The sequence below is a fragment of the Aricia agestis genome, chromosome 20 (genome assembly GCF_905147365.1).
Source record: "Aricia agestis chromosome 20, ilAriAges1.1, whole genome shotgun sequence".
Lineage (NCBI taxonomy): Eukaryota > Metazoa > Arthropoda > Insecta > Lepidoptera > Lycaenidae > Aricia > Aricia agestis.
In genome coordinates, this window is record NC_056425.1 from 13,493,986 (window position 1) to 13,509,520 (window position 15,535).

General features: G+C 43.7%; 1 protein-coding gene across 1 annotated transcript; it reads right to left on the reverse strand.

Annotated features, from left to right (window-relative positions):
• Positions 1–1,494: 1,494 nt before the first annotated feature.
• On the reverse strand, positions 1,495–14,833 carry LOC121737164. The gene is made up of 5 exons (XM_042128752.1): positions 14,685–14,833; positions 14,313–14,422; positions 2,752–2,897; positions 2,119–2,233; positions 1,495–1,679 (listed from the first exon to the last, which is right to left on the reverse strand). Exons 1-5 carry the CDS (start codon positions 14,791–14,793, stop codon positions 1,545–1,547), a joined length of 615 nt encoding a protein of 204 aa, XP_041984686.1. The 5' UTR covers positions 14,794–14,833; the 3' UTR covers positions 1,495–1,544.
• Positions 14,834–15,535: the final 702 nt, after the last annotated feature.

Genomic DNA, 15,535 nt, shown 5'->3' on the forward strand with positions numbered 1-15,535 from the left:
TGAGCTAGTCGGTCGATAGCGCCCTGCAGCTCGAATAATCAATATCGCCCCTTCGTTTTCCGGCCGCGTGCTCCCCCTCCTAATATAAATTCGCTACTTTCTTCATAAGGATTAGGATGTCTTCGGCGATTCGGAACTCGCCAGTTCACAGGTCTTTGACCTTACAGCTGATAACAAGATAATTATGCAGTCAAGTTAAATCAGCTGTTTGGGGTCAACAACCTAAGTTACGAAGAGACTGAAAATTATTAATTTTAATTAGCTTATCATTTTTTAAATTATTATTTCGTGACATTCAATTATTATGCCGAGAATTTCTGTTTAAAAAAATATTGTAAAGCTAAAATAACACGCTAAGATTAAAGGGTTCGCAGGGAAAAATTTACTAACTTAAACTGCTGACGATTAAAGGTGATGACGCCTTGATAATTTCGCTGCAGCGATATCGATTTTTCTCAGCAATGACTAAAGCTAAGAAATTAAAGTTCATTGTCAGTATTCATCATGTCTTTGTCTTTGAATTACCCATAGCATAACACGATTGGTCAACTTTTATAACACAGAATAATTAATCAAAAATACCTCTACAGTGTGTAACAAAAACTAGTGATAATACTTTAGGGTGTGTACATGTTCCTTGTAGAGAGTTCACTCTGAAAGTAGCAGCTCTGAAAGACGAACATTTTTTTTCACTTTTGTATGAGCAAGGGCCCGAGCGTCACGAGTTTCCCCATACAAAAGTGAAAAAAAATTTTGGTCTTTCAGCGCTGCTACTTTCACAGTGAACCCTCTACAAGGAACACGTACACACCCTAAAGTATTATCACTTGTTTTTGTTACACCCTGTATAAAAACAGGGATTCTAATTTTGCCAACAGTAGTGCTAGCACGGCGACCAGCGGAAAGTATAGACAAACTGTGGAAATAAACCTAAGGTGCCGTTCCGATCTTTTTTCGTTCCGAAAAATTCAATTAAAATGCCACTTTATGACAGACTATAGTTCTAAAAATTCAAATAATATCCTACATTATGACATATACTATAGTGTGTCATAAAGTGGCATTTTAATTGAATTTTTCGGAACGAAAAAAGATCGGAACGGCACCTTAGGTTTATTTCCACAGTTTGTCCATACTTTCGCATTTCCGCTGGTTACCGTGCTAGCGCTACAGAGGAGAGTGATTTAAGCTTCTAAAATTTGTACATAGATTAGTTCAAGCATACACTATAATTTGCCCATAGCTTATATATGAAATATATTTATGGTTTTTAAGTTACGCGACAAAAACCATTTTGTCGCTTGTAAACGCCTTTTCCATTTCTTGCTGTTCCATTTCTTGTTTTCTATGCAGGCGCGGTCCGAAGGGGGGGCGGGGTCACAGGGGACATGACCCCCCCAAAATCTAAGGTAAAATTGAAAATAAAATAAAACCCAGAACCGTCCGAGGGCGCAGATAAAAAATAAGATAGAAAACAAGCGTTCTAAAACATATCCAAAATGATTACATTTTCCTAGTTTAGCACTTAATCATAAAATTCCCGGTCAGAACAAGCCGTACTCCAGCTGCTCGCCGACAGAGAGGTTGCTGATGAACTGAATATTGTCCGCCACTTCGTTACACAACTTCGCTAAGCCCGTCAGCTCGCCGTTTTGCATGGTATCGAAGTTGTATACCAACTGTGGAAGTGTTGTAAGGTTTGGTAAACTTACAGAACGAATGGTCACATAAATAACAACTACCTATTGTGTTAACAATGTCAAGACTCAAGAAGATAAGACAGAAAAACTGAAACTAATATAGTATAGTATAAAGCTGAGAGGCGCTGAAGGGTCATTGACCCCGCACTACCACAGAGCTGGAAAACTTTTACAAAAAAAATCAGCTGTTTTGCAGTGCGCGGTTAATAAGTTACCCTCATCGCCTTCTCAGGTCAGGATAAATACTACGTTTTTTTTTATTTAGCCAAAACTTTTTTCGAGGCAGTAACCAGCAAGATGCGAATGTTCCTTATACACCTGAGCACCTGTAAATATTGGTACCCAAGAGCTAAGCATAACTGCAGTATCTCTGTACATTATTCAGACTGTCTTCACACAATACCAGGAGTGAACTCACGGCCAAGAACTCGTCGTACGTGATCCATCCATCGGCATCCTGATCTGCCGTCGTGAACTTCCTCTTGCGACGCTCCATGCTGCTGCCCTCGCCTAGACTCTCCAGAACTGCGCAGCTGTATATATTCAAGGTTATATTATGTCAGATTCTGTAGGAGCCACTGCCTTACGTTGATGGCATAATATGATAATCGCTCTCTGTCTCTGTCGGTTTAGGCCTGAAGAGGTGACAGGCAGAAAGACAGGCACACTTTTGCATTTATAATATTACTTAGTATGGATAATGGATACGTGGGAGAGCCATGCTTCGGCACGAATGGGCCGGCTCGACCGGAGAAATACCACGTTCTCACAGAAAACCAGCGTGAAACAGCGCTTGCGCTGTGTTTCACCGAGTGAGTGAGTTTACCAGAGGCCCAATCCCCTAGCCTATTCCCTTCCCTTCCCATCCCTACCCTCCCCTATTACACTATTCCCTCTTAAAAGACCGGCAACGCACCTGCAGTTTTTCTGATGCTGTGAGTTTCCATGGGCGGCGGAAGTTGCTTTCCATCAGGTAACCCTTTTGCTCGTTTGCCTCATTATTTCATAAAAAATGGATATAATATGTTACGTAACATCCTTAATTCCTCACAAGTCATCAAAGCCCAGCATGCCATTAGACTGGTTGTCAAACAACAGGAACAGGCTGTGAAGGTTGGCCACCGTCAGCTCGCTCCAGCCCGGGAACCGACGCACCACCTGCTCGATGCTCCACCGACGATCGCGCTCCTTCATCTCCTGGGATGTGAAGGTAAGTTGGGTTCTAGAAGGTAAGTTGGGTTCCTGAAGGTAAGTTGGGTTCCTAAAGGTAAATTGGGTTCCTGAAGGTAAGTTGGGTTCCTGAAGGAAAGTTCGGTTCTTGAAGGTGCGTTGAATTCCAGGAGGTGAGTTATGTTCAAGAAGGGAAGCTTAGGTCATTTTTTTTTTATTTATTTATTAGAGTCAACAAACAGTAACCAAAGTACATATTCCTTAAAAGAGTATACAAATCAATCTTACTAACTGTGGTACCAACAACGTTAACTACAAATTACTACAATAAATAATTAAAACAAAACACTCAGTAAAGGGGCAGATGTAGACAAAATATACAATAAATAAGAAGATAAACTATATATAACATATCCATACAAATCATAATACAAAATATGATTTGTGATTTGTAGATTTGAAGAATTAAACGATAAGTACACAGTGTCTAAATTACTGTACTAGGTAGTTAAGCCTATACGAGTACTTAGTAAGATAAAATATATCAAAGTAAAACTAATATTACAGTAAATAGTAGGTAAGTAAGTTTAGAGGACCGGTTGGTCTCTCTAAGAGTTCACTAGAGGTCGGAGGAGTAAAGAGTAAAACTCGATTTACTGTGGTGAACTGAAGTGATTTATTTACAAAAATGCGCTGCTTATATACAAAAAAATGAGATAATTATTATTATTACAAAATGTACACGAAGTTAAAAGGTTGATTTTCATTGGCTATTACAATTAGAAAGAGATGTACAGAAAGGGACAAAAATATTTACAGAAACATGAAAGAGAAAAAAATCGAATAGGAAATATTTACAAGGTTTTACGATTGCCGCGCGGGAAACTGGACGCACCGCGGCTCGCGGCGCTGGCATCGCCCGAGTATAAATATGGGCTCTCGCGGGCCGCGAATTCAGTCCGCGCGCGCATTCCATACCGACGACGTCTCGCTGCCGGTCGCCGCCGTGCCGGTAATAATTATAGTAGTGCCGCCATTTTGTGAAGATGGAAGCTCTGCAAACGCCATGAAGACCGTAGCCACGCTGCGAAGATCCCTCGCTCGACGTAGCCGCGATGTGAAGACGCGTAGTGTTGTTGCGAAGAATTCTTATTAGAAAAATGCCTTTTTCAAGGCCGGTTCATGTCCGGTATTATTACACGGACAGCTGTTTCTCTTGTCATTGCGAACGTACGTTCTTTGCAGAGCGATTTTCTTCTGTGTTTCAACTTCTATAACGAACGTATACAAAGACGGCGTGCGTTCTTTTCAGAGCGCGTTGTTTTCTTTGTTTCACCGGCGAACGAACGTAGGTACTGCTACAGTGCTCCCCCTCAAGCGAAGCGTACCGGCAGTCTGACGGCACGGCCCGTTCTTGTTGTCTTCTGTGCTGGACTTGCTGGTAACTTCTGCTTGATCGGTGTTGCACTTGGTAATGGTTGTGAGGTAACAGGTAAAGGTAATGAGGTAACGGGTAAGGGTAATGAGGTATTTTGAGGTAAATTATTGGTATGTGAAGGTAAGGTAACAGGTAAATTGGTATTAGGTAAGTTGAGAATTACCGGTGACTGTTGTACATTGCTCGTTGACTCGCCGAGGTAATCTTCTCTCAGTATGTAGGCGGGCTTCAAACGATCGATGGATACTGTTGCTGTGCGATCGGGTAGTTGTATTACGTAGTATTTTTCTTCTCGTCGAAGAACTTTGTACGGCCCGTCGTACGGTGTTTGAAGTGGTTTCCTTACGGCGTCGTTACGTAAAAATACGTATTCGCACGTAAGTAGATCACGATGTATGAAGATGTTGCGTTGATTACCGTGGCGCTGTACATTGTTTTTCGGCTTGAGAGAGTTGATGTTTTTTCGTAGTTGCTCGATGTAGGTATGATCTAGGCTCGATGATGATGTTGTTTCGAAGAAGTCGGCCGGTAATCGTAAGTTACGACCGTAGGTTAATTCGGCGGCGCTGACTCCGGTGTCTTCTCGTATGGCGGCGCGTAGTCCGAGTAAAACTGTAGGTAGCTCGTCGATCCACGATGTATTACTGTTGATGAGTCTTGTTTTCAGTGAATTCTTGAGACTTCGATGCCAGCGTTCGATCATGCCGTTAGATTGCGGGTGATACGGCGTTGTACGGGTTTTTTCTATTCCCATACATCGAGTTAGGTTGACGAACAGCTGACTCTCGAACTGGCGTCCTTGATCGGTTGTTATTGTAGTCGGACACCCGAATCTCGCTATCCATTGCTCGTAAAATACTCTTGCGACGGTTTCGGCGGTGATGTCGGTGAGTGGTACAGCTTCAGGCCATTTTGTCGAGCGATCGATCATAGTAAGTAGGTATCTATGACCACTCGCTGTTGTAGGCAGCGGTCCGATGATGTCGGTGTGTGTATGTTGAAAGCGGTCGACTTGTGGGAATGTCGACACGGCGCTCGATGTATGTCGTTGTATTTTGCTTCGCTGACATTGTATGCAGGTTTTCGTCCACTCGCTAATGTCGGAGTTCATTGACGGCCAGAAGAATTTTTGCGCGATGAGTTTCCTTGTTGCTTTTGTTCCAGGATGACTTATGTTATGAATGGAGTCGAACACGGCGCGTCGAAAGTATTGTGGAATGTACGGCCGAACGTATTTTGTTGAAGTTTCGCATACAATCTTGATATCGGAGTTAGGTAGCGTAGTTGTTTTAAAACTTAAGTTTTCTTGGCTGTAGAGTGTCGGTAGCGTGCTATCTCGCTCTTGCGCGCGAGATAACTCTTCATAATTTACAGCTGACGGCGTGTTGATTGTTTCGATGCGGCTGAATGTATCGGCGACTATGTTGTCTTTTCCGCTGATATGACGAATGTCGTGCGTGAATTCGGAGATAAAAAGTAGTTGTCGAGTTCTTCTCGGAGTTTCCGATGTTGATGTTTTCTTCTGTAGGGCGAATGTCAATGGCTTGTGGTCGGTGAATATAATGAGTTCTCGGCCCTCGAAAATTTTTCTGAAGTATTTTACTGACATGTAGATAGCTTGAAGTTCGCGATCGTAGGTGCTGTACTTCGTTTGCGCTGTTGTAAATTTCTTCGAGAAGTAGCCGAGTGGTTGCCATTTGTTATTGTTGAATTGTTGTATTACAGCTCCCGCTGCGGTGTCCGAGGCGTCGGAGAAAATAGCGATCGGTGCTTTATGATTCGGGTGGGCGAGCAAAACAGCGTTTTTGATGCTATTTTTGCATGCCGTGAGTGCTTCCTTTGATGTTTCGTTCCACTCGATCGGTGTCTTGTCTCGCTTTTTTGCATTATGTAGGTATGCGTGTAGCGGGGCTTGAATTGTAGCGGCGTTCGGAATGCTGTCTCGGTAGAAGTTTAGCATGCCGAGAAAACGTCGTAATTCTTCTATGTTCTTCGGTAGCGGAAAATCTTCGATGGTTTGTAGTTTATCTTGTGGCGGCTTGATTCCGTCGCTGTTTACGGTGAAGCCGAGGAATTTAACTTCTTGCTTGCCGAGTACACATTTAGCTGGGTTGATTGTGATTCCGTTTTCTTCTAGGCGTTGAAGGACACACCGCAGATGTTGGCGATGTTCTTCTTCGCTGCTGGATGCGATCAACAAGTCGTCGATGAACGAGAAGACGAAGTCGTAGCCTTGCAGTATTTCGTGTATAAAACGTTGAAATGTCTGGCCTGCGTTTCTTAGGCCGGGACACATTCTCGGGAATTCGAATAAACCGAATGGTGTGATGATTGCTGTCTTCTCTATATCCTCTTCATGGACTGGTAATTGCTGGTAGGCTCGGTTTAAGTCGATCGTCGAGAAAATAGTTTTTCCGGCGAGTTGGAAGGTGAAGTCTCGTAGTCGGGGAATAGGGTAGCGGTCGGGCTTCGTTACTGCGTTTAGTCGTCGGTAGTCGCCGCATACCCTTATGTCGCCGTTTTTCTTCGGTACGACGTGAAGTGGAGAAGACCAGGCGCTCTTGCTGGGACGACAGAGACCTTGTTGCATCATATTTTCGAATTCTTTCTTGACTTGGTTGTAGCGATGCGGTTGTAGCGGTCGGGCGCGACAATGTAGTGGTGGCCCAGACGTTTCGATGAAATGTTCGACGCTATGTTTCGCCGTGATGTTCATCGCTGTCAATCGTGTGATGCCGGGGAAGTCTTCTAGTATGTCGTGGTACGCCTGCGTGCTGTCGACACTACGGACAGTAGGTACGTCCGTGTAGCGTCCAGGAGCGTTAATATGTAGACTGGTTCTCCCGTCGATGAGTCTTCTGTTCTTCAAGTCGACTATGAGTTCGTGGTGTTGCAGGAAGTCGGCACCGAGGATTGGCTTCGAGACTGCGGCGACGATGAACTTCCATTTGTATGGTCGGCGAAGTCCGATGTTAAGTTCTAATGTTTTCTCGCCGTATGTCGGTATGACGGTGTTGTTGGCGGCGTAGAGTTGAAAAGGTAGCGGCTGGAGATGGAGGCCTTTCTTTTTTGGTATGACGGATATGTTTGCACCCGTGTCTACCAAAAAAGTGAGATTCGTAGTCTTGTCCGTGACGAATAGGCGGTATTGTTTGTTGTGAACTCCGGATTCCGCCGCTGCCAACGTTCTGTCTAGTTTTCCGTCGTGTTGAATGTACACGGATGTGTACATTTTCGCGCTTCTTTCCCGAATCTGTTGTGGTAGTAACAGAATGGCGATGGTGATGAAGAATGTGGACGCGATGTCGATCGTTGCCGGAATCTTGATGATGATCTGTGTCTTGAGCGTTGATAGTATCCTCTTCTATAATTATTGCTATCGAACTGTCGTTTTTTCAGTTCGGCGACCTCTAGGGAGAGTTTTCTTATTTCTTCTATGAGAAGGCACTCGATGTTCGGTGATGTTGATGCGGGGCTATTTACACGATGAGTTGATGAGATGCTATTTACAGTATTTACATGTGACTGCTCCATTATTTTGTCGGTCAGCGCAGCTTGCTCGTCGAGTGTGGTCTTCGACTGGAACGTTTCACTGACAGCCAGGACGGAGCGAATATTTGTCGGGAGGAGGTTGGCCCACATGAGTTGTAGGGTGGAATCGGGGACCTTGTTGTGAGCCAGGTTTCGCATTCGTCGTAGTAGTTGTGACGGTTTTTGGTCTCCCAATTCCATGTCCGACAGCAGCGTTTGGAATTGCCGACTGTCGGATTCTTCGTATGTGGAGATGAGCCGGTCCTTTAGTGCTTGATACTCGTTATTCTCCGGCGGGTTGTACAGTAGGTCGGCGATCTGTTCGATGTCCTCTTTTTCTAGACGAGCGATGACCATCTGGGAGAGCTGGCTTTGGTTCTCCTGAAGACTGCTGGTGGCTGCTTCGAAGGTGACGAACCAGAGCCTGGGTTTGTCTCTCCAGAACGGTGGAATTCTCATGGAGAGTGCGATGCCGGCGATTTCCTGTGATGACGGTGACGTCGCCGGGTTGCTGGTGAGTGCCGAGGTTTCGGGCAGGGATTCGCCTCTGGGTTCCATTTTTTCAGTGGGATTTCGGGCAGCGATTCGTTGTGCAGCGTTTCGTCCGAGCAGCGTTTCGTCGTGCAGCGTTTCGTGGTGTAGCGTCGTCGAGCGGAACTTCGTTGAGCAGAGATTTCCCGGGCAGAGTTTCCTCTTGAAGGTACTTGCTGTTCTTCGGGCAGAGTTTCTTCTTGCAGAGGTTGCTTGTTGTCCTTCGGGGTCACCAGTTTAGAGGACCGGTTGGTCTCTCTAAGAGTTCACTAGAGGTCGGAGGAGTAAAGAGTAAAACTCGATTTACTGTGGTGAACTGAAGTGATTTATTTACAAAAATGCGCTGCTTATATACAAAAAAATGAGATAATTATTATTATTACAAAATGTACACGAAGTTAAAAGGTTGATTTTCATTGGCTATTACAATTAGAAAGAGATGTACAGAAAGGGACAAAAATATTTACAGAAACATGAAAGAGAAAAAAATCGAATAGGAAATATTTACAAGGTTTTACGATTGCCGCGCGGGAAACTGGACGCACCGCGGCTCGCGGCGCTGGCATCGCCCGAGTATAAATATGGGCTCTCGCGGGCCGCGAATTCAGTCCGCGCGCGCATTCCATACCGACGACGTCTCGCTGCCGGTCGCCGCCGTGCCGGTAATAATTATAGTAGTGCCGCCATTTTGTGAAGATGGAAGCTCTGCAAACGCCATGAAGACCGTAGCCACGCTGCGAAGATCCCTCGCTCGACGTAGCCGCGATGTGAAGACGCGTAGTGTTGTTGCGAAGAATTCTTATTAGAAAAATGCCTTTTTCAAGGCCGGTTCATGTCCGGTATTATTACACGGACAGCTGTTTCTCTTGTCATTGCGAACGTACGTTCTTTGCAGAGCGATTTTCTTCTGTGTTTCAACTTCTATAACGAACGTATACAAAGACGGCGTGCGTTCTTTTCAGAGCGCGTTGTTTTCTTTGTTTCACCGGCGAACGAACGTAGGTACTGCTACATAAGTAAGTAGTCGTATTCGTTTCGCATCTCTTGCACATGCGCAGCGCTTTGCTATGCACTATTCAATATTAGTAAGACAAACTGCAGTAGATAATGTTTGATGTGGCCTACGAGAATGAGTTGTGAGAGGTGTCCTATAACATATTTTATTATTTAGGGAAATGCAATCATTTATCATAACGATTATGGCAAAGGTCAAAAAGGAGCATCAACTCAAGTTGGATTCGCCTAGATGTTAGTGGGAGAAGGTTGTGTGTCATTAACAGAATATTGTAAGGTTTTCGGGAACGACAACATCTATATTGCATTGAGCGGAGATATTTCTTTTGGACCATTTCAATTGCGTTACTATATTTAGGTTTAAAAGGGAAGATATGAGCTCTGTGTTCATCTCTGCTTTGGTAGGAAATAGCCCAGGTAGCACAAAATTGCTGAGTAGCGTATGTAAGTACGTCTTTTACATCGCCATTGGCTATGAAAAATTGCTATAATATAAGCTTTTACTCAACCTCAATTGGGCACACTTTACACAGCAAAATTGCTGTAACATTACCGTATAAGTAGGGTTTTGCTATATAGAAGCGATTCAAGTTGCTTTGCTAGTCTAAAAACCTATTCGATTTACTATAACCACTGTTAAAATCAATTTATTAAATAGACGTAACATAAATAATAATTGAACCTTCAAGCCCTAAGCGGTCACATGCGACCGCGATAACAATAGAAAGGCTATTGTGTCTCGTTTTTCCACGATCGAAGGAAATCGATAATTTATAAAACATAAATGTCAAAAAATATGGCGATGCGACATTAAATTGCCAATACAGTGTTTTAAATTGCCGGTTGTTATTTAAGAAGGTGGAAGAAGGCTAATTCGAGGGTGAAAGCGATGTAATCCGCTATGTAAACTCATAAAGCGATGTAATTAGCTTTTAAATTGTTTTTAGATCTGTAAAATGCTTCTAAATTATTGTATAAGAAGCTAATTCGAGGCTGGAGGCGATGTAATTCGCTACCTATGTAAATTCATGAAGCGATGTAATTAGCTTTTAAATTGCTATTAGTTATGAAATAAGTAAATACGTAGCATCAAGACCTAGGAATTTAATTGAAAAAAGTCAAAGTATCTAGTGAAATAAATATACCAAAGTTACGTAAATAGTAATGAATAGGTTTTAGGGCATGACCCCCTATCTATTGTGAACCTAACCTCAGACCGCGCCTGGCGCCATCTAGTTTATAGATTCTAGAGTCTAGAGCAGTTGTTCTTAACCGGTGGTCCGCCGACCACTGGTGGTCCCTGAAGGCATTACAAGTGGTTCGCGAAGCCATCCTAATAAGGTGACGTCGTGACTCGTGACGTAATGAGCCCGAAACAACTTTTAGATTTTTGCCAAATAAAAAATAATGGAGTGCTAATAATTACAAAGCTATGCTTGTTTTCTTTATCAAACAACTCTTAAATTATATTATATATATATATATATATATATATATATATATATATATATATATATATATATATATATATATATAAATTCGGCCGTGGGAGGGCCATGCTTCGGCACGAATGGGCCGGCTCGACCGGAGAAATACCACGGCCTCACAGAAAACCGGCGTGAAACAGAGTCTACCGGAGGCCCAATCCCCTACCCCCCTAGAAATGCCGCAGTTGAAAAACAATTTGTTACCCCAGGAGGGTACCAACTGCGTTGGAGAATCCCTCTCTGGACGTCCAGGCTCAGGAACTCCTGGAACTGAACGTGGACGTCCAGGCTGCCCCTCGTATTCTGGGGAGCGCAGGCTCCAATCTGCTCGGGGCAAGAGCAAACACACAAAGGCACCCCCCTCGATATTAAACATGGACTTTTATAATATCAGGGGATTACACTCCAACCTTAATGCTGTCCATTACCACCTTGAGACGGCAAAGCCGGCTTTGCTCTTTTTAACCGAGACGCAGATATCATCTCCGAGTGACACTTCATACCTTTCCCACCCAAGGTATTACTTCGAGCACTCCTTTCTACCCAAAGCTGGAGTATGTGTGTATATCAGAGATGATATCAGCTCTCGCCGCCTCAGCAATCTTGAGGTCATGGACCTATCAAACTTATGGCTCCGCAGGCTAGATTGCGACGACCACCCTCGCGTCTATGCGTGCCTATATAGGTCCCATAGTGGTGACCCCGAGACGGACCGACTCTTGGAGCACCTGCAAGCTGCTTCAGATTTTGTGCAGCAGCAGATCCCATCCACAGAGATCATAATACTTGGCGACTATAATGCCCACCACGCCGATTGGCTCAATTCCAGTTAAACTGATCATGCGGGGAGATCTGTCTGCAACTTTGCCCTTGCGAACGACTTGACACAGCTGGTTACTACGCCTACGCGAATCCCAGATGTGGATGGTCAGAATCCTTCCTTGTTGGACCTCCTACTGACTTCAAATCCTGACGGCTACCAAATATCCGTAACCGCACCACTTGGTTCATCGGATCATTGCCTTGTTAGGAGTTCTGTGCCACTTACGACGGTGTTAAGACAGCGCGCTGTTTAATACCGTCGTGTGTGGCACTACAAGTCAGCAGACTGGGATGGGATGCGGTCGTTTTTTGCATCCTATCCTTGGGGGCACGTGTGCTTCTCGCCGGATGATCCCGACAACACTGCCAACTCTGTTGCCGATGTGGTGATGCAGGGGATGGAACTTTTCATTCCGACCTCTGTAGTGCCAACTGGCGGCAGATTTCGTCCCTGGTTTGGTTCATCTCCCAAAAAAGCTTCTCGCCGGAAGCAGGGGCTTACCAATCCTGGGCCAACGCAGTGTCTGCTCGAGATTTAAATACCAGCACATATAAAAAGGAGTACAACCTTGCCTCTAGGTCCCTCAAGAAAGAGATTACTCGGGCAAAGCAACAGCACGTCAATAAAATTGGCAAGAGTCTTGAGTGCCTCCCCTCGGGAATCCGTGCATTCTGGTCTCTGGCCAAAGCTATTGAAGGAAATTTCTGCAAGCCAACCCTACCATCCCTACACGTAGGAAATGGATCGTTGGCCCAGGACGCAAAGGACAAAGCCGATCTTCTGGGCAAGCTCTTTGCGTCAAACTCGACCCTGGATGACGGGGGGCAGAAACCGCCGACCGCGATGCACGAGCATCATGTCGGATATTCGGTTTCATCAGCGCTCAGTGCGAAAAGCCCGCTGTTCCCTTGATATCCAAAAGTCGAGTGGGCCTGACGGAATCCCGCCTATTGTGTTGAAAAAGTGTGCTCCAGAGTTAGCTCCGGTCTTGACGCGTCTTTTTCGGCTCTCCTATTCCAATGGCATCGTCCCGGCTTCCTGGAAGACAGCCTTGGTGCACCCGATCCCCAAAAAAGGTGACCGCTCAAATCCTTCCAACTACAGACCAATCGCTATAACCTCTCTCTTCTCGAAGATAATGGAATCCATTATCAATAGCCAGCTTCGTCGATACTTGGACGGCCAGGGATTGCTAAGCGACTAACAATACGGGTTCCGTAAGAGTCGCTCGGCTGGTGATCTCTTGGCATACCTGACTCATTGTTGGGCTCAGGCAATTGAATCGAAGGGATAGGCATTGGCTGTTAGTTTGGACATTGCGAAGGCCTTTGATCGGGTTTGGCATAAAGCGCTGCTATCAAAGCTTCCATCATACGGGCTGCCCGAGAAATTATGTAAGTGGGTCACTAGTTTCTTAGCAGACAGAAGCATAAAGGTTGTAGTTGACGGTGAATGCTCAGAAACTCAGTCTGTTAATGCTGGTGTCCCTCAGGGCTGTATGCTATCGCCTACTCTATTCATACTGCATATCAATGACATGTTATAAACCAACGGCATTCATTGCTATGCGGATGATAGTATAGGTGATGCTGTATATACCGGCTCCCCTAATATTTCTCGGCAAAATGTCACTGAGAGTCGAAACGAACTTGTGTCTAAGGTGGAGAATTCATTGGAGAAGGTCTCTGAATGGGGTAGACGTAACTTAGTCCAATTCAACCCCACCAAGACACAAGTCTACGCGTTCACCACTAAAAAGTCACCAATGGTCGTTTATCCTCGTTTCGAGGGCACATCTTTAACTATCTCCCCTAGCATTGAGATACTTGGCGTCAACATATCGAGCGAAGTCCAGTTCCGATATCATCTTGAGGGTAAGGCCAAATTAGCCTCGAAGAAGCTTGGTGTACTTAACAGAGCGAGACAGTACTTCAGTCCGGACCAACGCCTACAACTCTACAAGGCGCAGGTTCGGCCTCATATGGAATATTGTTCTCATCTCTGGGCAGGGGCGCCAAAATACCAACTGCTCCCTCTGGATCGTATCCAACGAAGGGCTGCTCGAATTGTTGACTGCCATAGTGTTTCAAACAGCTTGGACCCCCTGGAATTACGCCGAGATGTAGCTTCACTCTGCATCCTCTATCGGTTGTATCACGGGGAGTGCTCTGAGGAATTGTTCGGAATCATACCACCTGCAACTTTTCGCTATCGTCCCACGCGAAAAACATACCATCCTCATCACCTTGATGAGTAGCAGTCTTCCACAGTGCGTTTTTCGCGTAACTTTCTGCCGCGCACTGTAAAACTCTGGAATGAACTGTCACCAGCAGTATTTCCAGACCGATACGACCTGCAAACCTTCAAGAAAAGAGCGTATTCCCTCTTAAAAGGCCGGCAACGCACCTGCAGCTCTTCTGATGTTGAGAGTGTCCATGGGCGACGGTAGTTGCTTACCATCAGGTGACCCGTTTGCTCGTTAGCCCCCTTATTTAATTAAGAAAAAAAAAAGTAAACCAACTGGGTGGTCCCCGGCAAGGCAGATTAAGTGAAATGGTGCCTCATGATTAAAAGGTTAAGAACCACTGGTCTAGTATATAAAGTGAGAACCAAGTAACCTGACAGAATTGACGCTGCTCTTCCAGCCTCTTGTAGAACAGTTCTACCAGTGCCTCGTAGTCAGACGTTGGAGCCTTGTGCGCCTCAGATTGCCTTTTTATAGTTTCACCTATAATCAAGTTGAAATTCGTCATGTTTTTTATGTTACCTCAATCATTGCGAATGTATCTAGCACCTAAAATATTTACTAAAATCAGTAGTTCAGAACAAACAATTTGCAGTCAAAACTCATTAAATTTCCTTAGCCCCAAAAATAATGTAAGGTTTGTTCGAACCATTAAAGCCTTACTGTCTCATGTGATTCACTGCCAGCCATGTAAATCCTTGGTGTTGCGAATATTGTATGTGCTTATTAAATAGTAAACACTTACCCGTGGCAGTAAAATCCTCTTGTCTGTTGAAGCATATCGGTTTCCTCTTCACTGGATACTCAAAAAATCTTCCTAAACTAGAGAACACTGAGCTTATCTGTTGGCCCATGATTTGTTCTTACAGAGGTTTATCATAAATATTACAGGGTTTAAGTTAAATGTTGCAGACTTAATACAGGTCATGACCATCTGGATTGGATAGAAAAAAATATGTATATGGTCTATTAAGTATAAAAAAAAATTAATTTTTAAAATTTTTATTATATTTCTTATACTTTAAAATTTTTTAAACAGGGACTTATTTGAATTAATTATGCAATATTCTCAATTAATTTTTCAGTAGCATGAAAGTATGAAGGATCAAGGGTATGGTTGTATTTTAAACTTAAATTGTTATTAAAATTATTGGGTTAGTATTCTTAAAAATTAAAATCAAACGAACGTTTAATTTTTAATCATTTATTAAATGATTGTTATAAAATTGCATTAAAAAAATCCAAAAAAAGATTGACATTTATAGCGTCACATAGGTAGGTATATGAATAAAAAGTAATGTATTACTAAACACGATACAATGTAAATGTTAGATGGAAAATTATCCTAAATTAAAATATAGGAACATTAATAAACATCAGTCTTTTCTTAACAATATATCGAGGAGTATAACATAAAATAAATTAAGGCTGTTGTCAACAAACGTATTTTATTAGAAAAAACACAAAAAATTTCACTATAGGACGTAAATATTACGAAGAGACAGAGCTAATAGGACAACAGACTACTGGTGATTGCACCACCGCCAAAAGTTTCAGTCTTTATATTAAAATTGAGGTAGATTCGCATGAACACAT

Excerpts from the sequence above, each read along its gene's own strand:
- LOC121737164 (XM_042128752.1), bottom strand. The coding sequence starts at position 14,793 with ATGGGCCAACAGATAAGCTCAGTGTTCTCTAGTTTAGGAAGATTTTTT. Across the intron at positions 14,423-14,684 it reads AGAGGATTTTACTGCCACGG|GTGAAACTATAAAAAGGCAA; the intron begins GTAAGTGTTTAC and ends ACTTGATTATAG. Across the intron at positions 2,234-2,751 it reads ATGCTGGGCTTTGATGACTT|CTGCGCAGTTCTGGAGAGTC; the intron begins GTGAGGAATTAA and ends GAATATATACAG.